The sequence below is a fragment of the Botryllus schlosseri genome, chromosome 7, assembly GCF_051294905.1.
Source record: "Botryllus schlosseri isolate E-star chromosome 7, Bs_hap1, whole genome shotgun sequence".
Lineage (NCBI taxonomy): Eukaryota > Metazoa > Chordata > Ascidiacea > Stolidobranchia > Styelidae > Botryllus > Botryllus schlosseri.
The window spans coordinates 16,754,875-16,779,319 of NC_137242.1; the positions used below are offsets into that span (position 1 = coordinate 16,754,875).

Here is a 24,445-nt window from a genome sequence, read left to right on the forward strand (position 1 = left end):
GCTAGGCCATTTCTTGAAGGTTTCGCGTCGCTTCGATTCCCTTTTCAAGTCGAGGTTCTTAATCAAACACGCGTGTTCTCGGTCAATGATATTCGCAAGTTTTATGTCGCTGTTATTGACTTGCGGTGTCTCGATTTGGAGCTTAAACTCCCGTAATAGACTCCTGAAATTCGATCTTTCAACGGGAATATTAAATACTTCTCGAACACAACTCGCTTCATGACAACTTACATTCGTATCCTTTTCAACCAATTTTTCGAGTGAAATACTGCATCCGAAACATTTAATTTTGTCTTCGAACCCTAGCCAGTAATATCCGTCAGATGCTAAATCTGCACGCTTTGCGTACGACAGTCTCGAAAACCTGGCGAACGTAGCGAGTCTATATAATTCGGAGCGGTGAGAACCCGACGCGATATATACGCATCCCTGTACTGGCGGATCCGGATCGAAGTGTCTTTCCATAACAGTCTCTCATTTTGGGAAACTGTTTGAGAAATATATCATCCTAAAAACAGGCAAAACCATTACTACGAATCTTCGATAGCAATTCACATATTGTCAACAATAATGTCATTTGCTGTGAATTCAAAACCATAGGTGAATATTGAAAGGTCACGGAGAAACAGCTCGTTCTCTGGTTGATTTTTTTAATCTTAGGTGCTGACTTTTTCCGCCAAATTACCATCGCCAAAGGAGCGATACTAGACACTTAATGTCAATACAAAAACGAACGGGCAACAAAATTAGCAGGACTTGGCGTGCAAATATGCGTATTTGATGAAAACAGATTGTTTTCCGACAGCAATACGGGAGACAGGTGTTTATTTCCATCGACAAAGGGCAGTTGGCACGCACTTGGTTCTCACACTGATATTTCATAAGCCGATCCGATATCGATAAATAACATTAAATGTGCGAACAATGCAACTGTTACTAACCATATCGATTCACAAACAATATTCTGCTACCACGACAACTTTTCAAGTGACTCAACGTTGTAATGTTCACTCTTAGTAGGTATTTGAATAAGTTTTTATGTATGACATTCGATTCTACCGTCATATGTCTTAGTTCAACAACTTGGATACGAATTATAGCTACACAAACGTTTTATAGTCGATAATCTACTGTTTGGGGTAGTCACACAAGATCAGAACTATAACGAATCACACCATTTTCAAGAACGTCAGCGTTGACATCGGAATATTCTGTAATCCATCACAGATCACAAGCTTCTTTTCACGAGTTGTATTCTCACATCGGGAGATCAGTAATAGTCGACTCTATGTCGTCACTCTCAGGGATATACAAGGAAACACTCCGAAATAGAATATTCATAATAGATAGGTAGACAATCATATTTGACCATCTTCTCACATGGTTATTCGATCAACTGCCATGGACGCTCTCGATACAGCAGCCTCTGAATGACAAGGCATCGGTGCTTTATTCCAAGTCATATATAGGAGTCTCGAACAATAATGTACCCCGGTTTCCGCTGAATATTTGAGACATACATTTGTTGACCGTCACGCTCTGCGAGAGACCATATTTTAATACTCAACGAAAATGATCCCCAGAACAATAATAGTCGCTGAAGATTTCCACAAACGGGGCAGATATCAAAACGAATAAGACATCTCATCTAGAGAAGCTATATTGGTGGGGGACAACAACGTTTTACGTGCCACTTCCAAGACACATCTCGTGCAGAATTTGCATGATATCATTATCTATGATACGAAAAAGTATATCGCGTGATACGCCTACTTCTTCCGACCGACGGAGTTACTTACTTGTGTATAGACTACTTACTATCCAGATGATTGGATCCGGGTTGAAAACACCCGCCATATAGAGTCATAAAAATCTGGTGATGCTGTAGAGCCATAAAACTAGCTGGCATACCAGCGATTTGTTATTTTCAGTAACTTTCGTAGCATTGTACTGTAGTCTGTAGGTTTCGTATGCTGCGATACGACCAATCAAAGTTTTACAGCTTCCACACTTGAAACTACTATCGAACCTATGACTTTCGTTGATAAATTGCCGTTTAGTGGCGATAGAAGCGTATATTTTCAGTACTCGAAAAAAAATCGTCTTTTACTACTCGACTAGAATCTATATATATATATTACTCGTTTCAGATTCGGGTACACGAATCATTGTGCCTAGCCCTACTCGTGACTCGAGGATGGTGACTTAATCCCAACATTCAGTAGGACTCGAGTCAAGTCGAATCATTTTCCATTCACCACCGAGTCCAACTCAGGATTCGAATATTCAACTCCGAATCACTGTGTTGAGACTCGAGTCCGAGTCATTGTGCTCACTGCGCATTGTTCATTTTCGGATCCAATCCAGTTCAACTCACGTTTTTCAGAACTCTGCTTGGGTGCTATTGAATGCCTCGCATTCATATTATCGTAATTTTCCTCATTTTACACAGATTCTAGTCCTGCCTTACAAACACCAATACTGATGGACGAAATGTCTATTATGTGCTAGAGCTTGCTCCTCCAGTCTTCTCCTACCTATTCTACTAGTCGTTTTTAAATCTTCACACGCAATAAAAAAAAATCGCAAATATTTAGACCTCAAACGTTTCTGTATTGCAGCTGTTCTTGGGATAATTTAGTGTATCAGTGTTAGTTTATTAATATTTTCATCGTTTCAAAACACTACAAAACTGCGATACAATGAAAGACAGGAAGGTGTCGAAACGAATTGGAGCTTGGAGTAGTCTTTGAAATCGCACACCCACCTTGGCATAGGTGAAGTAAAGAAGAGGAATGCACACCGAATGAAAACTAAAGCAGAGAATATGAAAGGAAAGAGACAAAATGAGGTGGCATGGGACGGAAAACTGGATCGATATGTTAGTTCGTGGTCCTATAATCTGACTAGTATTCTAGTATGTGTGTGTGTGTGTGTGTGTGTGTTTGTTTGTGCGTGACTACTACTACGTCTTTGTACGATGCATATCGATCGCCGCTTCATCGCATTTTTTTTTCTTCCAATAACGCTTTGTGCTTGGTATTGTAGCAGGGTACGAATGTTCGACTATATTTTCAGACTGCGCCTGATTGTTTCCTGATATCAAGGACCGTTTACCGCGGCGAATCGTCCAAGATCGCACCGTCGTAATCAATATTTAGATTTCCATACTCCAAATCGCCCTTGAGAGCGTTAGCCGATAACGACAATTCTTGTATTATTACTGCCCTAATACATGGTTCGCTTGCAAGATTGAAAACATTAAGAATGAAATTTACATATCTCAATATATTGAAAATATGTCCTGCTGGAGTTGATATCCTGGCGGGTAGAGTTTGTTTCGTTGTTTGTGATATTCGTGGTGCTTGTAGACTACGAATTCGGTCATTTACACCAGGATGATTTTCGTCATTTGTGTCCCGTAGCTATACCGACTTGAACACTGCCCACTTCAGGGCTTCTAGAAGGCATTGCTTACACGGATTATATGAAAAATAGGAGCCTAGATAAACCTCCAACACTTGGATAAGAATTCTGCGGTCGAACTCAGTCGGACTCGAACCGGCAACCCATTGGTGTTGCAGCTGCGGAATCGAGCACTACGTTATTTCGACAGGCAGCGGGTAAAATCATTATTCACGCTGCGTCATGGATAATATTTTCTTTAACATCAAACTGTTGATATACTTCACTTCTTGTGTTCCTAAAACATACAACATACACATTTAACAAACGGGTCACGTATTTTCTTCATCGATTGCCGAAATACAAGTTTATATGCACAATTGATATACAGCCATACCAAAATGAAACATCCTTCGTAGATGGCAGATGATTACGCCTGACCAGTGGTTATCGCGTTTCAGCGCAGTACCAGGAAAATGAAACTGCTCAATTTCTTGCTAATCTGAGCTGCACCCGATTTGTATGACCGTGAAACAGAAAACACGGTACTACTGAGATGTATATCTTACAGATTGCTCATTATGCTCAAGTATTAATTCGTCAACTTAACATGCAACGATGACAAGATTGTAGGCCTATATCAGCCAACAGGTTGATCACATCTGAGCGAAGGTGATTACGATCAGGCCCAGGAACAGGAGCAATTCCGGACTGGATTCGGATCACCGATTCATTACACCACTTCACAAGCGATTGTGGATAGGGATAATGGGAATTTGGGTCGCAGGCTAGAATCACTCAGCAAGTACGTCTACTTGCCGAGAGATAAGTTTTTGATCACTCAAATATAACGCCAAATATCCCCAAACTCGTCTTCAGCGAAATTAAGTCATTCCACCAGTATCCTACGAAACGGGGCGAACTTGCCCGATACGTCAGCGTACAATGGAATCTAGTATCGTAGTTCTCGACATAGGAACCATATCGACGGAAGAGTCACGAGTCAGAAGAAAATGACTACGTTGACGCAATTAATCCAAATGAGTATTTCGAGCTCCGACTAACATCATCGCATCACGCTAGATCTATCACGGCTGATTCATGGACATCACTTGCCAGTGAAATTATTTCGCGACTAGCACGTAAAATCGAAAAATTCGAGTCCGGATACAGGTAAATCCAAAAGTAATCCAGTAAAAATCCTCCAATGCGCTGTACTCCCATCCGAATTCACGCTCATTTGTACAGTATACGAGCCCCGATTCGTCGGCGTACAATAGAATCGAGTATCGTAGTTCTCGATACAGGAACCACATCGATGCAAGAGTCACGAGTCAGAAGAAAACTGATTACTTTATAACGAGTATTTTGAACCCCGACTGACATCATCGTATCACGCTTGATCGATCACGGCTGATTGATTCATGGGCATCACTTACCAGCAAAATTATTTGGCGAGTAGCATGTAAATTCCACAAATCCGGGTCCGGATAAACGCGGACAGTGGACATCATTTGCCAGCGAAATTATTTGGCGAGTAGCATGTAAAATCCACAAATCCGGGTCCGGATAAACGTAAATCCAAAAATAATCCAGGTAAGATGATCCAATGCGTTGCTTTTCCATCCAAATTGACGTTCGTTTGTACCGTATACGAGGCTCGCTGCTGGCACATACGCCATCTACTGTCCTGATCTGCGGCAAGTAGCTTTGGACGTCGTCAACAACCGTTTGAACATGGCAGCTAGCAAGTAGCAGCAATCGAACCCCATATGGTTATTCAAAACTGTCTGCTTACAATCATATCAATGTGGTATACCACGGACTCAATGACACAAACTAGTTTGATTTCATAACCCGTGCACCACAGAGATAGCTTGCAGTCACACTCGATTGAACCGGAAATCATTGATCGAGAGATCCAAGAGAAATCATACGCCAGTTGAGTTTTAAAATATCAACAGGAGCAGGATGGTTTCATAATACCAAATCTTTGCATCCGCGCGTCTCTGCGCCTGACTGACAGCGGGTTACGGTAGTAGTTTTGAATGTAGCCCTTAAAAACAGCCAACTGTCCCCCACTCCCATCGAAGAACGACAATTCAACCAAGCGGGACTTTACATCGATTCGTGTGATCTTGACCATACGCTTGAAACATAGCATAAGTTGTCATCATATACCCATCAGTCAATCAAACCCGCCATTACACGCCGAGTCACGCCAGGCGATCTTTTCCGTTTCGTCGGGTTACACACCATAGAGACCCAGAAAGATTCGATCGTCATACGCGGAAAATTACAGCAAAGATTACAATAACCTTGAGAAAACTCGCCTAATAATAAAACTTTACTCAACACAAACGACTTTTCATTATACGCAGATGGCACCCGTACTCAATTGAACCGGAAATCATTGATCGACATGATAGATCAGCCGACGCCGAGTCATCCCGGGAGAACTTTTCCGTTTCGTCGGAGTACACACCATAGAGATCCAGAAAGATTCGATGATCATACGTGGAAAATTACAGCAAAGAATACAATAACCTTGATATTATTCGCTTAATAATAAAACTATATTCACCGCAAACGAGTTTTGACACGCAGATAGCTACCGTACTCAATTCCGGAAATCGCAACACGATAGGTAACCCGCGTTTTGAAATCAACAGACAGAACCAGTTACCAATTCACTCATAAATAGCGAGTCACGCAGCAGCCTCGAAAATTACGTCAGAAATATTACACCAAACTCATTTCAACCGCAACTCAGACAGCCACATATCGATCAGATCGCTTGCTGCAATCCGTCACGCGGGGAACTACCCACTGCATTTCTGCAAAATGCGTAAGTCCGTTATCCTTTGTTTCTTTTTTATATTGGAGAAGTTGGTTTCTTTAAGTTAAAAGACCGTATGCGGGCATCGCGCTCTTTTCTCCACTACTAGCACTTGCGAGGGAATATAAGCTTATGCCTTAACGGTCCATAGGCCACACCGGACGTAAAACGAGTTTCTATACTTGCTACCGATATTAAAAGTGCAAGATATGGGCGCATGAAAAACAAGCGAGACCGATGATGAAAGAGAGCGAGCATGGAAGTCGTCCGAAACATTACAAAGGTCGATCGACTGAAAATACTGAAATTAATGTCGTGACGCAAATGACCGTATAGATAGGCGATAAGCGCCAATGTGTATGTGTGAATAAAACAAAACAATCCCCATTAAGGCCCTAAGGTGCAGCTAGACTCGCAAAATTTTCAAATTGCGATATTTTATAAACAGAAAATCCTAGATTCACAAAAATTGGTGTGTCAGCTGTTCATACCGAACTTCATATACTGTATAAATTTCAGCATCTCACAATAATCCCTTGGGCCCAAATTGGGGGGGAGATTGGTGAATCGGACGGTTAGCTCGGGGAAACGCCTGTCTCATTGATGGATGCTGAGAGATTCTAACCAAGGCTTCATAAAGTGTCCTGAGGCCTCCAACCACCTGCTGAACTGCTTGAAACTAACTAATTTTCGAAAAAATTACCAAAATATTTGTTTGTTACCAGTACGGTGCCGAATTTTCAATTTTTTTCATAAAATTCAGATCATAAGTAACATAGTAAGTACACCTAAACTCCTATAGCAAAAACAATAAGTTCAGCAGGTAGAACAGTCTTACTGCTTGTACTGAGCAAAGTTTGATCAGGATTGAAGGTCTTCTGATATCAAAATTTCCTGTCCCCGTGACAACATATTACGAAACACGAGAAATGGGAGAAAATCAAATTTGAAAATTGAAAAATGTTTTGGTGAAAAAGTAAAGCAGGTATTTGAAATTTGTTGCTTTTAAATGGTGCAGGCATGCTTTAATCAGTATATAGCCAAATTTGAAGACAATTGAATGTGCCTTAACGCAAAATAAGTCGTATAAAGTATGATTGAATAGATGATTTTTTATCAAAAGTTAGATGTTGTGAAAATGGAACAACATGTCAAGAATATTGTGACATTGTCAAAATACCCATTTCAGTGGGTATGAGTCAAGATACTACACACATATCCCCCTCCCCAACATCTTTCAAACATACAATTTTAGCATCAATTTCATCATAACACTGCGACACTAATTTGAGTTGCATAACCCTTATGCATAGCCTGTGCAGTTCCAATATCCTTTGCCGGATGAGCCACAGTCAGGCAATTCACAGTGTTGAGAACAACTGCATGAAAAATGTAGAAATTGCGACGAAAAACGATTCCGCCGAATCCGAACCATCATAAGATGTTGAATGCGGTGAAAGCTCCAACTTTTTTCAAAAGATTTCTTCGATTGTTCAGCTCAGGAACCACTGGTTCTTTCCTACCATGGTTTTATCTTTCCCTATGCCAAATGACTTCGTAGTGTCAGTGTTGGGATCAAGTCACTACCTTCGAGTCACGAGTCATTTCGAGTCATTGCACATTTTGACTCGAGTCAAGTCAAGTCAATCGGTTTTCGAAAGTGACTCGAGTCAAGTCAAGTCACTCGATTTTTATAAGTGACTCGAGTCAAGTCGAGTCAAGTCAAGTCAAGTCACGAGTGAAGTCAAATTTCAAGTCAAGTTGCATTTTGAACGAATGAACGAATAGTTGAATATACACCCATCAAGGCGCTGTATCGCTCACATATACGTAGCCTCAGTTTATAGTTACCAACCAAAATATAGAATAGAGAACCGAATTGATAAGATGCAATACACTACAACTAATACACTAAGAACAGAGAACAGAAATAGATAATTATCTATTATATTACTTTACTACTAGTTTACGACAACGTAAGCTGTAACCTTCGATCACTTCGTTTGTGGTCAATTTATTTTTGAGAGATCAATGGAGGCTCAGTAAAACGCACGATCATTAAATGATTGGTCGCTCTCACGGGTTACACCAGCTTTTCGCGAACAATCCGAACATATGCAAGATACAGTGATTTTTATCGTCACCGTTTAATTGATGACTTGAAATTGACTCGTGAATTTTGCTCCGAGTCACGAGTCAATCAACATTTCTGATACGCCGAGTCAAGTCAAGTCAAGTCATTTTAGCAAAGTGATTCGAGTCAAGTCAAGTCATGCGAAAAATGTGACTCGAGTCTGACTCGAGTCAAGTCATGACTCGAGTCATCCCAACACTATAGTGTATGTCTTTGTCCAAATCGTCAATTAAGCGATTAGCTAATAGCTATCAACAATATACCAATGCAATCTTGAAAAATTCACAATACGATAAACAACGCTCACATCAACAGCTTTCAGCTCTTCCCAGGTAAGCGATCGGCTGCTGGGCTGCTGGCCTGCTGAATGTTTTGAAAGTCACGCTTCATCGATTAGACATATGGCTCTTCTATTTATTGTATAAAATCAGCTTGGCAGAGTGCTTATACGCAGTGGCGGCTCGTGACAATATCGGGTGGTGGGGCAAGGGCTGCAAGCGACTTTTTATCAAGATGACGGCACAATGACGTTTTCCAACGTAAACAAGTAACTTAATGATGGTACGGTAACATGAATTTCCCGGCAACAGTGATTTTAACGTATGTGCCACGAGAGGTCCGCTGGTGAGCTGTGACTTGAAGTGTGGTAACTGCGTAAACGGCGTACGGAACAAAGATTCAACACGGTTCATGTTCGCATTAGACCTGACTAATTATCTGCAGAAATGGAAATGACTATAACTCGAGAGATAGCGTAAGCCTAATTGGAAAGGTCAACGAATTCGGACAGATACGCAATTGTTATCTCATAGATTGGGCCTATCCTATTGAATCCAAAACATCATTGTAAAGGACTAAGAATAGCAGCCTCAGAAATTTGGTCTCGGTACAGCATAAGAGATTTTGGCCTTGAAACTGGAGACTGTAACACGACACATACGTTTTTATTACTGTCTATAGGTCTGCTGCGAAATCGCCTTTGAAAAATATATTACCGAATAAATACGTGGATGAAAGCCCTAAACTTGGTACACTGTTACATGACATTATCGAGAAGTGGCCTCATGGCCCTTTTCGGTATGGTACACTGTCAAAATTAATGCGAATTTTGCGTAAAATTTACTGAGGAATAGGCTGATCAAGTGACGGGGGGGTTGTACGCAAATGGCTTGAAGGCCACAATTTCACGGTGAAATTGACATTGGAGAATATACGATCAAAGTAAATATTTGAATGCAAACTGAGAATGATATCATCATCTCACTTAACGTTACCGCAGATACACCGGCTTTTGCGTGAAATCCGCAATGTGTTGTAGGCTAAAGTGTCAGATCGGAGCACATCTTTACCATACTCGACCTTGATAACGAAATTACTGCCCTAATCATTGAGTGTCAACCTTGAGACTTGGCACAGCGTTCGATACTAAAATCAAGACATACCGTGCAAAAGCTTATGACGGATCTAGGTAAGGAGCATCGTTAAAATCAATAGAGACCAATACCGGCTTTGCGTATAATCTGTTAGCGATAAATGACGAGTCAGCTCTCACTCGAATTAGGAAACGAAATTACCACTAACACAGTTCAGTGACAAACTTAAAACTTGGTACAGCGTTCGATACTAACATTAAGACTTACTGTGCCAAATGTCATAACCGATCTCATTATTGAACACCGTCAAAACCAATGGATACCAATACCGGCTTTTGAGTAAAATCTGTTTGCGATACATGACGGATCAGCACACACTCAACTTCGGAAACGGAATTACTACCCTAAACTTTAAGTAGAAACCCTGAAACTTGGGGCAGTGTTAAATACCACCATCACGACATGACATAACAAGTTTCAAGAGTTTTCATGGTGTGAAACCCCAATAAAATCGACCTATACCAGCAAAGGTCGACTAAACGCATATGACGGTAACAGAGTTCAGCTATAGATACGATTGTTACATCACACCTTAAGGGCACAGAGCTATCGTGCCCCGGTTGCTCGGTAATTTTATGAATAGGAGAGAGTAAATCACCGTTTCTTTATTGTGCGCGGTTTTGAGAGAATAGACAGTGAAAGCTTGTTATGAGCGCTACCGGGGCAAGCCCCGGCTAGGCATTCGCAAAGCGAAAACACAGAAGAGAATTCGATTTTCGCATAGACTTCGCTATATATGGGCATTTACAAGCGAAAGGACAAGAAGTATACGATTTTCGCTGTGATTTCGGTTTATATAGATAGCTGTGCGTCTATAAATGGTAAAGAATTGTTATTGAACAGAATTTTAGGTGGGGCAATGCCCCAGTTGCCCTATAGGACGAGCCGCCACTGGCTTATAGACAATTTTGAGTGAGTTTAAATGAATGAAAGTGTATGCGGGGTGAATTTCTGCGAAAACGGGGGATTTGAAATCGTATTTTAACATACTTCTAATTCGAAATCAGACAAGAGCAATACATTTTTGAAAAGACCTAGTTTCATACTTCAAGATTCTGCAATAAAAAAATTTGTAAAATTTTGTGATTCCAGCTGCACCTTAGGGCCTCAAGTTATGCTGCAGTAGACAACGCCCCAATCGCACGAATTCGGTTTTTATAATGCAATATACATATGAAATCCAGATTGACATCTTACGCCTGCTAGATTTTTTACATCAGATAAGGATATCAATTTCATTGATCGGTTGAATAAGCATCATTCGCTGACAACCTAGCTGTAGTGTATTTCGCTCTTGATGTTGTGTGATTACGGGTCAAGCTCACAGCAGAGAGTCACTCAATATTCGAACAAACTTTGGTAACAAAGCAGGTAAAATTATTGAGATTGTCAAGGTGCATGCTAGTTAAGCGTTAATTTGTTTATGTTGCCACGGCCATGGATATAGTGCCCCGCTGTTGAAGTGAAATAAATTTCAACCAAAGACATTACGACGTGAAAAATTGTAATATATAAAACAGGTTCGCAGTGCAGAACCTACCAAGGTTCGTTTGCGAACGTGAACCTCTAAATTTATGAGGTTCACAGTACACACATAAAGCGAACGTGAACTTCACGTTCACACCATACCTAGTTCATAGCCTACGGTACAGCGGATAACCGCAATGAACAACCTCAACGCCAATGATATACATGTTAATTCAACTACCGCTGGACTACGGTTCGTTTAGCAGCCCTGCGGTATCTGTGCCATCATAGCGTGCGTGTGAAATACGTGCTAATCGCGTGCTAGGACACCCTGATAACCCTAAACCATATTGACGGCGATGGTGGCATGTTGTGTCTGTTGTCTGTTGGTGAACGATCGAACGTTAACAATAATTTGAAACTCACTGTATCTGGAATACATATTGGTTATATCTCTAACTTGGACTCTGCGATTGACGGATGATGGACAAGCAATCATTAATGAGGAAAAGGCAACAATACCCGTAGTACTATAGCTATACGAGAGAATACAATACCTCTTCTTGAATGAAAGCATTGATACTCAATACTTTACGCTTCAACGCTTATGACTTCAGAAATTCAACCTCAGTTATTTTTTGTTTCCTGTTAACTAATTAAAAATAACTAATTTGTTGGGATACCCTATATTTCTCACATCTGCCACAAAGATGATCCAATAATCAGTGTCCGTGATGCGTTGTCTTCTAATGGAGAAAGAAGCTGATGCCAGACAATGTATAGCTATTGACTCGATTAATTAACTAATTCGCTGGTCTCAATAACGAAGTATAATTTATTAACCTAACTGAATGCCGCATTCCACCATTATTGCTTCGAGTCACAAGCCCAATCAGCACAGTACATTCAGCGCAAATTCCGTTGTATAGGCTTATTAATGATAGTTCGATCTTGCCGAATGTTTCGATACCGGGCTGATATGTAATTAGTTGCGCAGTGGAACATGCTAGAAAATGGTTCAATGCAGAACAAGGATGCGTAGCGACAGGTCTTTGTTTTACATACTTCGCTCTTCGTGACGTACAGGTGGACGCGTAAAAAATTGTCTTGGACATTATCACATTTGGTCCGGACGGTAATACACTGAAAATCGACAGCGCAAGGACGAGAAAATGAAGAAAATTGTTAAAGATAGCAAACTAACACCTTCTCATTAGTGTGGCTGATTATCGTGATGACTGGATTGGTGGTTACTACGTGCAACTTTATTGTCATCCTTTGCTTTTGCATCGGTGTGTACGATGTTATGAAGAATGCATTCGAAGATTGTGAGTGTGATATGCCTCGAACGCACGGAACTCCTGACTATGCGCGGGTAAATTTTTGAGCCAAACGTGAATAACTTCTATTGCAGGTCGTTAGTATCTGAAAATCGCCGACATGTATCCGGGGTTGATGTTTAATGCCGATTCTTTTCTTTGCTACCGAATAATGTCTATCGCACGAGTTAGAGAACGGTGCAGTGTGTTGATGTAATGTCCTTGAACCTTTGCTAGTGGGTGCTAAAGTACCGCATATTAGATGTGCGGGATCTTCTACAAGGGGCATCTATCAAGTTCGAGTCGGCGCCACCGTTGTAGAGGGACATGGCGGACACGCAAAAGTATAATTTCCACCGAAATCGTGGAACGTATTTTCCGCATACCCTATTGCTTGGGGACACGTAAAATCTACTAAGGGCATGAGTGTTCTAATCACTTATAAAAATGTAAGATAGTACATAATCTCAGGTGTCTCTTCCGGACCACGTAAGCAGAGGATTCCCTCACTATGGGCTTTATCTATACATGCAAGATTGGCAGTATAATGAGATTCCGAACAAAAAACTTCGTGGGATACCAGTTCTGTTCATACCGGGACATAGAGGATGCATGAAGCAGGTACATCAATGATATTTTTTTGAGTTGACATCTTTAGTCAGATTTCTAGCCCGTCAAATTCATTATGACCGATAGCATATACGCAGTCTGTGATTGCTGGACGCTCGTGGGCGAAAGAACCATTGACATGCGGACAAGACGTCCAAATATCATATGATCGACCGAAAAGATCATCGCTCCATCAAATATGCCGGACCTGATGTGTGGAACAGTATCCCGCCGGCCATCCGACAGTCGACGAGCATGTCCACATTCAAGTCGAAATACAAGCAATTACTACTAAATAAATACAGTCCATCCTCAAGATTACCGGACCACGACTGACCTATCGATCTCGCTTCCCATGACATGCCGCCCTATTTCTTGTCGCTTTCTTTTTCTATACTGTATTCTTTACTTTCATTCAGTGTGCATGCCTCCTCTTTACTACGCCTAGGCCAAGGTGGGTGTCCGATTCCATTGACAAATCCAAGTCGCTTCCACATCTTCCTGTCTATTCATTGTATCGCATTTTTTGTGGTGTATTGAACTGATAAAATTGCTAATAAACCAATGATGATGATGAGACGTTGGCTATACTTATCAGAGATGAGCATGGATTAGGATTAGGTTTTGAAAAAACAGGATTTGTGAAATTTTGTCGGATTTGGATTGGATTTGGATTAGACATTTTTTTCAGAACGGATTAGGATTTGGATTGGATTTACATATTTTCTGGGAGATTGAAATGTCGTGTGGCGAATCGCGACAAACTTTATTCAGATCAGTTATTAATGTAATTATGGTTACTAAGTTATCTTGAATCAAGTGAATCGTTGGTTGTGAAAGAAAATTTTCGAATCCCTCCATTGCATGAATTAGTATTTTTTCTGAATTTCCAGTTGGAATCGGATTAGGATTGGACATGGACTAGAATCTGAAAAAGGTATGGATTAGGATTAGGATTTGGATTTGAAGGTTCGGATTTGGATTGGATTAGGACATAGAAATTTCAAATCCGCTCATCTCTGATACTTATGTATGAGGATAATGGGGAGCATTGTATATTGTCTGTTTATTTTTTAATGAGGCTATATACAACTCTGGTATTTCAATGCGACGGATGAACATTGCGACACTAATATTCCCTTCGAAATCATGATGTCTTTTGAAAGCACTTACCGCATCATTGCCTCATTGCTGGCTAATGAATTATTTCCGATTTATTTTAATCGCGGAACTATATCTTTATCTAGTATTTTCCTTTATTTAGTGTAGTGCGGTTGCCTCACACTTATCAACGGTGGCTGCAGCACGTGAACACGAGCGACTTTTCAACGTCTTCACCATGGATTTTAATGGAGGATATTCTGCATTTCACGGGCCATCTTTATATAATCAGGTAACTCGAAGTGAAGAATACCGGCCGCGTTCCTAGGCCTGTCACGACTTCTCGATTTTTGCAATTAAAAAAAACAATACTGGCGACGCTATATTGGCACAATTGCCACGCATTCGAAAGTGGCGAGTGGCCCATCCCTATAATTCTGTCTACGCGTCTGGGTATTATCACGTCAGGGAAAGAAACATTTACAATGCCGGGGTTGCTTGACCATGACCACGAATGGTCGCGGCTTCTTAGAATACGACTAGTCAATAATTTATTATTGGAAAAGACAACTCACAAACAATTGGTTTATATTTTCAGATTCAGTTCGCGAGACACTGCATTGAAAATATTTTGAAATTGTACGACAGCACACCTTCTCATATCCGACCCACATCCATTGCGGTAATCGCGCATTCAATGGGAGGAGTGGTTGCGCGGGGGGTATTATCCTTGACGGATATGGATGTCGCTGCAATCAACAGTATTTATTCGCTCGCCACACCACATCTATCCCCATTAATCAGTCTCGACCATGGGATTGTAGATATATATAACCTCATCAACTCATACTGGAAAGCAAATCAGCGGATATTAAACGTTGGGTTGAATTTAGATTATACAAGATTTCATAAATGAACAGAGTGTCGCATTTTAGAATATTACACTGGTCTCCGTTTCCGGTGGTATCAATGACATTCAAGTCAATGATGAGCAGACCAGAATACCACATCCCAACAAGGCATTGAGTGTCACAGCGACTATGATACCAAGGTGCGTACCAATCAATGACTGCACTACGTTTTGACTGATAATCTTGAAGGAACATACGTTTCTTGTCAAAATATTTCATGTTTATTTGGTTCAATCGCAAATTCAGCTTTGGATAAAAAGGCGTTACCGTTCGAAGTTAGAAAGCGATAAATTGTCGTAAATTGCCTAGTATAATTTCATATCCGAACATAAGCAAACTTATTTAGTCATTGGGGTAGTCAGTAGTAGTAAGGGAGATGTGGTACCGATGAGACAGTGGGACCGGAAATACTTGAAAAATCCCATGATTACAGTACGCGAATTTGCCTGCTATTGCAAGGGGCAGAATTTTACCTGACATGAACAAAAAACTTAAACCTGCGTGAGTTATGGTTTCCGCGGCTGATGATTTATGTTTTGGGGGGTGCAGAATAAATTTCGATTTTCTATATCCCTTTCCACACCAACAAACCAGCGATGATTTTTAATGTGAAGTGTAGGGCTTGTATCAGGGTATATAATGCCGCATATTTCTCAATTCAATACCATCCTCGAGTGGACTATTTTCAATTCAATTGCAATAGTTATAGGGTGGGGATGGGGGGCTATGGTACAATAGCCAAATCAAGCAAAATAGTTGGACCAACTAATTACATAACAACAGAAACACGCATACATACATAAAGGCTGCAAATAATTGTTGCCTGTGGTGTTTTATCACCATAACGTGGCATTTGAAAGTCAAAATGTCAATTTACGGGTAATATGTATATGTGCCATTGATTTTGTAAGTTTGGGCGTGAATCGAGACGTGATTTTACGCCAACATTTGAGTTGATATAATCTATTTTATTTTTTAAGGTGGCGACGAAATATTCTTCATTGGCTTGCGGTATAGCTTAGATTATAATACACAACAAAACAAGCTGAAAAAATTTGAGTTTTTGTGCGTATGTTTCATAGGCCCCATGGTCGTGTGCCTTTGGACCCACCAGGTGGGGGACCGATGATACGTTCGAGCAACAGATTTTGAACGTTCATAAATATTTTTGAAAAGGCGGGTATTCATGTAAATGTCCGCAATAGGTACAGCTTGGATCAATGTGTTGAGCCAGCAAAAGATCTGCTATTCTCGGCTGAAAATTTAAGGGCCAGAGATATTTTGCAATTTTTGTTCCATGGGTATCACATCTCCCCTACAACAAATCTGTAGCCTTCAAAAGGTGAAATGGGATGATATGTAACTTACTACTGGCTTTGTTGAGATATTATCATATCACACCATACCTATTGAAATTGATCAATGCAGCATATGGCGGAAAGACTAACGCCTATACATGGTATTTTTCCGGGTTTTCGAAATTAAAGTCCAGGACATTGTTACAAAGAATATGTGACATCTAATCCACGTCGTGACGACGTTTTTTTAAAGGACAATGATGCCTATCCATTCAAAATACTACTTCAGAATTTTTAACCGAGAAATTTGACTTCAACAGTAGAGGGATAATTTAGAAAAGTAACTGAACATCGCTAAAACATAAGCTCTTGCGCCGCTTTCACCGAGACAATATTTGGCGTCGAGATACATGATATTATATCTATAGCTTTTAGGTATTACTGCATGCATTGCTATCGAGGATTAATTTTTGTTTTGCTAGGGTATGGATATCCCCTGACCATCAATGTATATTATGGTGTAAGCAGCTCGGAACCGTTATATCTGAATCCCTAATCGACTCCATCGACTCAGATACTACACAGATATCTGGAAATTCCGATTTTCGCTTCAAAGTAGCCAAATACCACTTCATTAGCAACTCAGCATACGGCGTAAAAAAGCTGGGACAGGTCTCCGCGTTTCGATTATTGAAGGTTCATGCAATACGTCGTATGAATGATATGCAATGGTCATCATCGACTTGTGGACTGGATAGAAGATCGCGATATCATTTCATTGATCTACACTCGATGTTACGCAAGAGAAAATCCCATATCATTTCAAGAACTTCAACCTCCCACGGCGAATGGATATTTGGTTGTAGATCTGCCGATTGCACTGTAGCGACCGATCTTTCGCATATGAGTGTCCTTACGCCACAATTCAAGGTTGCTAAACTCAGTATCCAAGAACTTGTCCTCAAAAATATGTCACAGCTGATTCTAAGTCGGCCAAAGTCATTAGAGTCTTGCTCAAGTGTGGATGTAAATATCCTATCTATTGCTGATGACAAAGTTAGGCGTATCGTGGTACCTAACATATTCTCTGATCTGTGGACATTTCGTCCAAGACGGATTTTTATAGGACGTACTAGAGGAGTATTTTATCATGCCTTTCTTATTGATGGCCTCCGGAGTATCTATCAATCTTACATAATTTCCGTAAATGCTCTCAAGTTATCAATAGAACACAATCCATTGATAGCATTGAAGCTTCCGAATTCTCAAAGTTTCATTTACAGTAATCAAAGTGAGATGACACTCGGGCTTATCAACACTGCTGAGACTCAAAATACTTATCTGTACATTTATACAGACGGAAAAACACAATATTCCTTTACAATCAAACCGCATTTTCAGGGAACGTTGGGAAGGATAATACGATATTCTTGGCCACTTATGCCTGGCATGATTTCTGTAAATATATTGCTTGCTTTCTGTTATCAGATGAAGACGGTGCTTACTCATGGAAACTATAATTTCAGAACGCAAGCTCATGCAATGTTATTATCCTCGTCGCATATTTTAAGGTTCGTTTATTGGATCAACAAATTGTCAAACATCAAATGGTTTTCTTACTGTTGGTGCCTTATTGGTGTGCCTTTTGCCGACGTGCGACTTTTCGAGAGCATTCATTACATTTGGTTTTCATTTATGTCTTTCCTAATATTTTTATTTGCTGCCAAACTTGTGCAGATCGCACAATCGATATTATCGTATTCGATAAAAATTTGTTCAAATGTTTTGGCCTCCTGGTTGCCATTGATAATGCTTCAAGACGTCCGCGAAGGATGTTTAATTCTCCACGCAATTTTCTTAAACGCATTGATAACGTGGTCGTGCGAACTTGTTTTTACTTACATTGCGATCATCAATTTCATTGAACTATGTGCTCTGTCATCGAGTTGCGACTCAGATACTCAAAATGGAGAATTGATCCCTGCAACGCGTCCTGGAATGAGTACAGACAGCCTAGAGAATACTCGCAATGAAGAGCTACAAAGCGAAAACGGCATTTATCGACTACATTCACGCTTCCGTATCAAATTTTCCATGCAGCTGATGTGGAGTGTGCTGGTGACGATGGCTCTTCCGTCTGTCCTCGACAGAAGTAATAGTTATGGGTATGACTTACCTCTGTTGTCCTTGATAATAGGCTAGATATGCAGTACAATGTAATATTGCGATGTTGTAAACATTTTGTTTGACTTACGAGTCATGTCTACTTGAAAACATGTGAAATGCATCTGATAATTTATGTGTGATGAAGTCCAATGGTAATTTCAGTGTATGAAATTACCCGCGCGATATTTTGATGCCCTAATGCCAAAACAGCTAACAATAGGAGAGGTCGAGTAATTTTATCTATATGCAAATAACTACAGGAATGCGTGTATTGTATAAATGTATGACATAACATGTCTCTATTTACTTCCAGGTCAACGTCAAATCAATGGCTACCCGCATCCAAGTTCAGCTCGATTCTATTCATCATGCACTGGAGTCAACAAGCCATACCTACTCGCTGCCGTCGCTGCACTATTGTTGCGGCATCTCTATACCCAATTACTGCCGTTGCGTTTATGGTGTGTTTCCGGTCTGTGTACTTCTTACCCTATTTCCTTCTATCATTCATGTCAGTATATGTTGCGCTGCAGTATTTTCCTTAAAACCGGGTGGATAAACAGGCGTGTTTTGGTCACCGACCGTTCGGATGGAAATTGACGCATGCGTTACATAAGTTGGTTGCTAATAATATTCTGAGAGCAACCTCTAACATTTAGACCAGAGTTGCCATATACTCGTTAGTAATAATATTAGTCCCTGTTTTGAAAGGAAATATATTAAAATATTTATTTTGCGCCTTTTTGTGATTTGAAGTAATCTTTGGCATAGGTCATTATGATTATTTTCAATATTACAAAACTTTTTCCAGTGATGTAATTTTACCTGGACCGGACTGTTAGTTTTACAGGATATATTTGTAGACTTGGTAGACCAGGGTTGTTCGGACTTTTCGGCTAAAGGGCCACAAGCGCTTTCCGGATGATTGTCAGGGTCTTTCGAGTGTTTACTGCTCATTTGTTATTGTATAGAAATGACTGCCTTATAGTTTTTAATCAAATTTTAGTATTGTAGAAATGTTTACTATCCTTGTTTACAACAAACTACCGCGAGTCTAGTCAACAGGTCGCCATTTCTATATGAAGTTTGGCACTGTCAGAAATTACTGATCTCACAGGAGACTTCATATATGCCTCATCCGCGACCAAACTTGCCCGCAGAATTAGGTGCGGCCAGATAATGAGATTTCTAAAACTGATAATTAATGAGAGTCATCGGTAGGATTTCAGGTACCTATTCCATATTATTAGATTATTATTATTTGCACAACACAGTAGCACCTATCGCCATTTTCAGGGTATGTGCGCTACGACTCGAACTTTTTGTAATTGCATTCTTGAGGACGGCTGTCATTCTCTTCTCTCTCTCTCTCCCCCCCTCTCTCTCTCTCTTTCTCTTTCTCTCTGTCTCTCTCACTCTCTCTCCCCTCTCTCTCTGTCTCTCTCTCTCCCATGCATCCCATCGTTGTATGTGCTGCCGACTTGTACTTGTAACTAGGGCTGGGCACAATGATTCGAGTACTCGAATCTGAATCGAGTAATTATTTTAATGATTCGAGTCGAGTAGCAAAAGACGATTTTTTCGAGTAATGAAATTATACGCTCCTCGCAACTGAAAGTTATTTTATCAACGAGAGATATTGTTTGGATGGTATTTTCCACTGTGGGTGCCTTGAAACCTTGATTGGGCGTATCGCAGCATAAAAAAACATATAATACAAAGCTACGACCGTTACTGGAAAAACATTTCTGAAGTCCTGACCCTCCTACAACATTGTAACCAAGTGCAATGGAATCGATAGAGTCGAAGGAATACCAAAGTATCTTTAAATTGCTAGATAACAGGCATTATATTCTTTGTGGTGGCACAAAAGGTACATATTGGAACTTTGACATATTACATTTCGTTGTGGCGTCATAATGAGTGATACTGGATTACTCGACTCGACTCGAAGCATATTACGTGATTCAGAATCGAATCACTCAGGTACTCGATTTTGCCCAGCCCTACTTGTAACATGGCTCACTTTCAGTCTGGGCTTTTCTCAATGCACTACCGTATAGGTGAGATCGTGGATGAGGAGCCCAGAGAAATAGCCCACACGTAGAATATGGTCAGAGCTGGGATTCGAACCCACTTCCATTGGTGTCCAATGTCCAGTTGTACCTGTACGCCAGGCAGTTCTGTGAAACAGGTGTGACGCACACGATTTTAAATTGGGGTGCATTATTTTCCTTGCCGGCAGCATTTGTATTGCGGGATTCAGATTACGTGGAAGGGACTGTTCGCCAAACATTTGGACGACCGGATATACATATATCATTATATCATTATAATTATCAAAGGTGATAGCCTACCGATGACGGTGATTTTATGACAGGCTTTTATGGCTGCCGATGTTTATGGCACCGCACTTTGGTCAGGAATTCATGTCTTCAAGTGTCCTGCTTCACAAAGGTTTACCCCTAAATACCTGGAGCTCATAGTCCCGCATACGCGCGTTGTACACCCCTAGACTAAAGCATCCTATGCTAAGCAATACTATAGCAATATACCGTTATTTCACAATATAAAATACAGTTAGGTTCATTTCTATAAATTATTCGTGCTCAGAAAAATAATTTGATCCAAACCAAGAAAACAAAAGAAGAATTCTCAATTTTATGGAATGCAAGTTCGACATAAATTACCAAGGCGATTCAGTTCATGGCCTAAGTACTTTCGAAAAAATACCTTCCTGGCCCCTCAGAATCTTGCTGCGCGCTACGGGTTGTCCTCGGTTGTATAGACATTCCGGGACACTTTCATCGAGAATCATTGTGAATCTGAAATGTAATGAGACTGCAATTCACCATGGCAAACAGGGCGTTGATATGTCATAAATCATGGCTCACCCTCGCAGACTTGAGTTTAATTGTAAATCAATATAAAAGCGCATTGTGCTGTGTATACGAGGTGATCTCAAATCAATTTTGAAGGCGTGAAAACAATATTGGCAGCGGCCTTCTCCTCATGAAGCCCCCTTATTTGAACTGCGACTAAGACATGTACCATTCTACAATTCCGAATCCCCGACACACGTATGCTTTCACTGCTGCATTCACGACGTCTCTCTTTGAGTTAGTGCGGAGAGGATCGACAAATTCTCTGGTCCTACTCCTGTCCTGTTTTTAATGCTCTGGTCCGACTCCGGCCCAATCCAAGGCCCGATCCCAGGAATTACCGTGATCCGGTGGAAAAACTCCGATAATAATTTTCTACTCCCAGGATGGTGTTGAATATTGAAAGAAACAATGCGAACAGGACTTTAAAAACTCAAAGATCAAACCCAACCCTTATCTAAAGTAGTTATGGCAACTTGGACTTGGCATGTGGTTTATTGCAGAGAACGTTTCACTTAAGGCAGTGGTTCCCAACCTTTTTCGGTGGCAGGGCCAAATTTAGAATTTCAGAGTACGGTCGGGGCCGCACGAATACCAGGGCAATGTAAGGAACCTAAAATAGTCACCAAAATATGAAAATTCGCATTGTTCCGATCATTCGCTTGACGGCATTAGCCATTGTGTTGCCGCGCTCCCGTTGTTCAGAACAATCAACCTTTGCTGGCTATTTCGGAGTAGTTTTATTGCCCTGGCGAGATTTCAATTCGTATTTTTGGAATCAGTGCGACACCTCCTTTCGATAAACACCGTCATATTAAATTATTCGGACGCTTGGGTCGCGAGCTATAGGACTACCAATTATACTGTTTTTTGCCGGCTAAGCAGTACGCATCTCGGCGTATTCAATCGTGAGACACTTGTTGCACACTTGCACACCTATCCGTAAATTAGTTATCAATACCCAGGGCCGTAACAGCACTTCGTCAGCCCTCTCCCCCAAATGTTGCTCTTGGCTCCCTCAGGCTAGATGGCTGTTTCCCGCTATTTATCATCGAAATCGGGTGTCCGTTGTAGGCAGCTTCTGTCGACTAATCGCGCGAAGCGCGAAAAATTTCTATAATTCATGATTGAATCGGTCAATATAATCGGGAATTGAAAATATATTGGTATCAATTTTTATCCTCTCTCTCCTCACGTAATTGGATTGACCGGTTGAGCCGAGTGAATCGTGTTTGAAAAGGTAGGACCACTCAATAATAATTAAACATCTTCGGGCGTATACCCGTTGGCAGGAACGAAACAGCACTTCGTCAGGCCCCTCAAAACACTTAGGTCTTGAGCTCCCATAGGGTGATAAACCGACCCCCCCTCCCGTTGTTCGCTTCTGCCACGAAATCAGGATCACCGTTTAGTGAGCCAGCGTGGAGCGCGAAAATTTTCGATAATTCCAAATAAAATAGGTCAATAAGATAAGGAATTGCATATATATTGCTATCAATTACTTGTCCTCTCTGCTCACGTAATTAGATTTACCGGTAGAGCTGAGTGAGGTGTCTTGGAAACTGTAGGGCCCGTAAATAATAATTAAACATATTCGGACGGGCGGACCCGTTGGTACGACTTCGTTACATGATGTTATTTCGTGACCTCCAGTCTGCTATATCAAAAAATATAGAATCGCCCAAACGTACTAAACTAAAAGATGCACATATGATTTCAAATTGGTAGTTCTTCACTGGCGTATAATTCTTCCCTGCGGGATGGTAGCCAATTTGTCTCGTGAGGTTCAGATTGCCAAGACAGGAATATTCGGCGCCAGTCATTTAGGCGCCTATGGTCAATTATACCTATATGTATTTTGTATATACATAACGAAGTTTCCGGTCAGCGTAGGGGCAGTCCGTTTCAGCCAAGGTTTTCTCGCTGTCGATCGTTCTGGCACACTTCTTGGAGTCGCATGTTATATGGCCTTAAACTTTATATGTCTTCGTGCGTCGTGACGCGGTAATGGCCAACGCCGATATGCCCACTTCTATAAATCTTGCGTATTTTATCTTGGTGGAAGAGTATCCAATAATGATGGTACTTGGAAACTTGAAATTGCGCGCAGCACGAAAAATTTTTGAAAAAGTTGCATAAAATTTCCTAAAATACTCTATAATTCATGCTAATTCACTAAATAATTTTCGGCCCCCTTCGAGCTCGTTCCCCCCCCAATTGGGGGACTTGGGGTGCGTCAGTTACGGTCCTGTCAATACCTATATCTATACCTATATCTATAGGTACTGCTCGTTCAACTGGAAAGTTAGGGCACATTGCATTGAAACAGCGGTGACGTAATCTTAGCAGTCTACTCACAACTTTCCTCCAATCCCAATTGAAAACTCCAGACTCCATGCCAAGCAAGAGTATTTTATAAATATAATTTTTTTCTTCATAAATCGATTTCTCAATATTTTTGTGGGGGCCGCAGAAAGGCTAGCTGGGGGCCGCATGCGGCCATCGGGGCCGCGGTTGGGAATCACTGACTTAAAGTGTTAAACTATTGATTCGAAGGTGGAAGATGGTATGGCTGTCCTATTCTTAGTAAAGAATACTGATCCGGCTCCGTCCCGACTACGGCCGTATCAGAAAAAAGTACTGATCCGGCTCCGGTCAAAAGTGAGAAAATCCGACCGGATATCCAATCCGGCTCCGGTCCATGCTCCGCCCTACTTTGAGTCTCATTCATTTGAGAATTGCAGGGAAAACATGTTTAGCATCACACGTGGATGTAACAGCACCGACTCTATCCGGCGGCTGCGAATTTAATCCGCGATATGGAGTCAATATCTTCAATATTCCGATCTAACTCGTTAGTCAAAGCGCGGATTACTGACGA

At 40.9% G+C, this 24,445-nt stretch overlaps 2 protein-coding genes and 1 long non-coding RNA gene across 3 annotated transcripts in view; 2 read left to right on the top strand and 1 right to left on the bottom strand.

The window, feature by feature from the left end:
• LOC145443001 (uncharacterized) overlaps positions 1-24,445 on the bottom strand; it is a 297,994-nt gene that overhangs the window by 56,373 nt on the left and 217,176 nt on the right. The window lies entirely within an intron of this gene.
• On the top strand, positions 12,203-15,915 carry LOC145442875 (GPI inositol-deacylase-like). The gene is made up of 5 exons (XM_080320911.1): positions 12,203-12,653; positions 13,069-13,218; positions 14,471-14,599; positions 14,906-15,184; positions 15,243-15,915. The coding sequence occupies exons 1-5, from the start codon at positions 12,513-12,515 to the stop codon at positions 15,390-15,392; spliced, it is 849 nt and encodes a 282-aa protein (XP_080177037.1). The 5' UTR covers positions 12,203-12,512; the 3' UTR covers positions 15,393-15,915.
• On the top strand, positions 16,390-20,427 carry LOC145442824 (GPI inositol-deacylase-like). Its single transcript, XM_080320840.1, has 2 exons — positions 16,390-18,681; positions 18,996-20,427. Exons 1-2 carry the CDS (start codon positions 17,231-17,233, stop codon positions 19,225-19,227), a joined length of 1,683 nt encoding a protein of 560 aa, XP_080176966.1. The 5' UTR covers positions 16,390-17,230; the 3' UTR covers positions 19,228-20,427.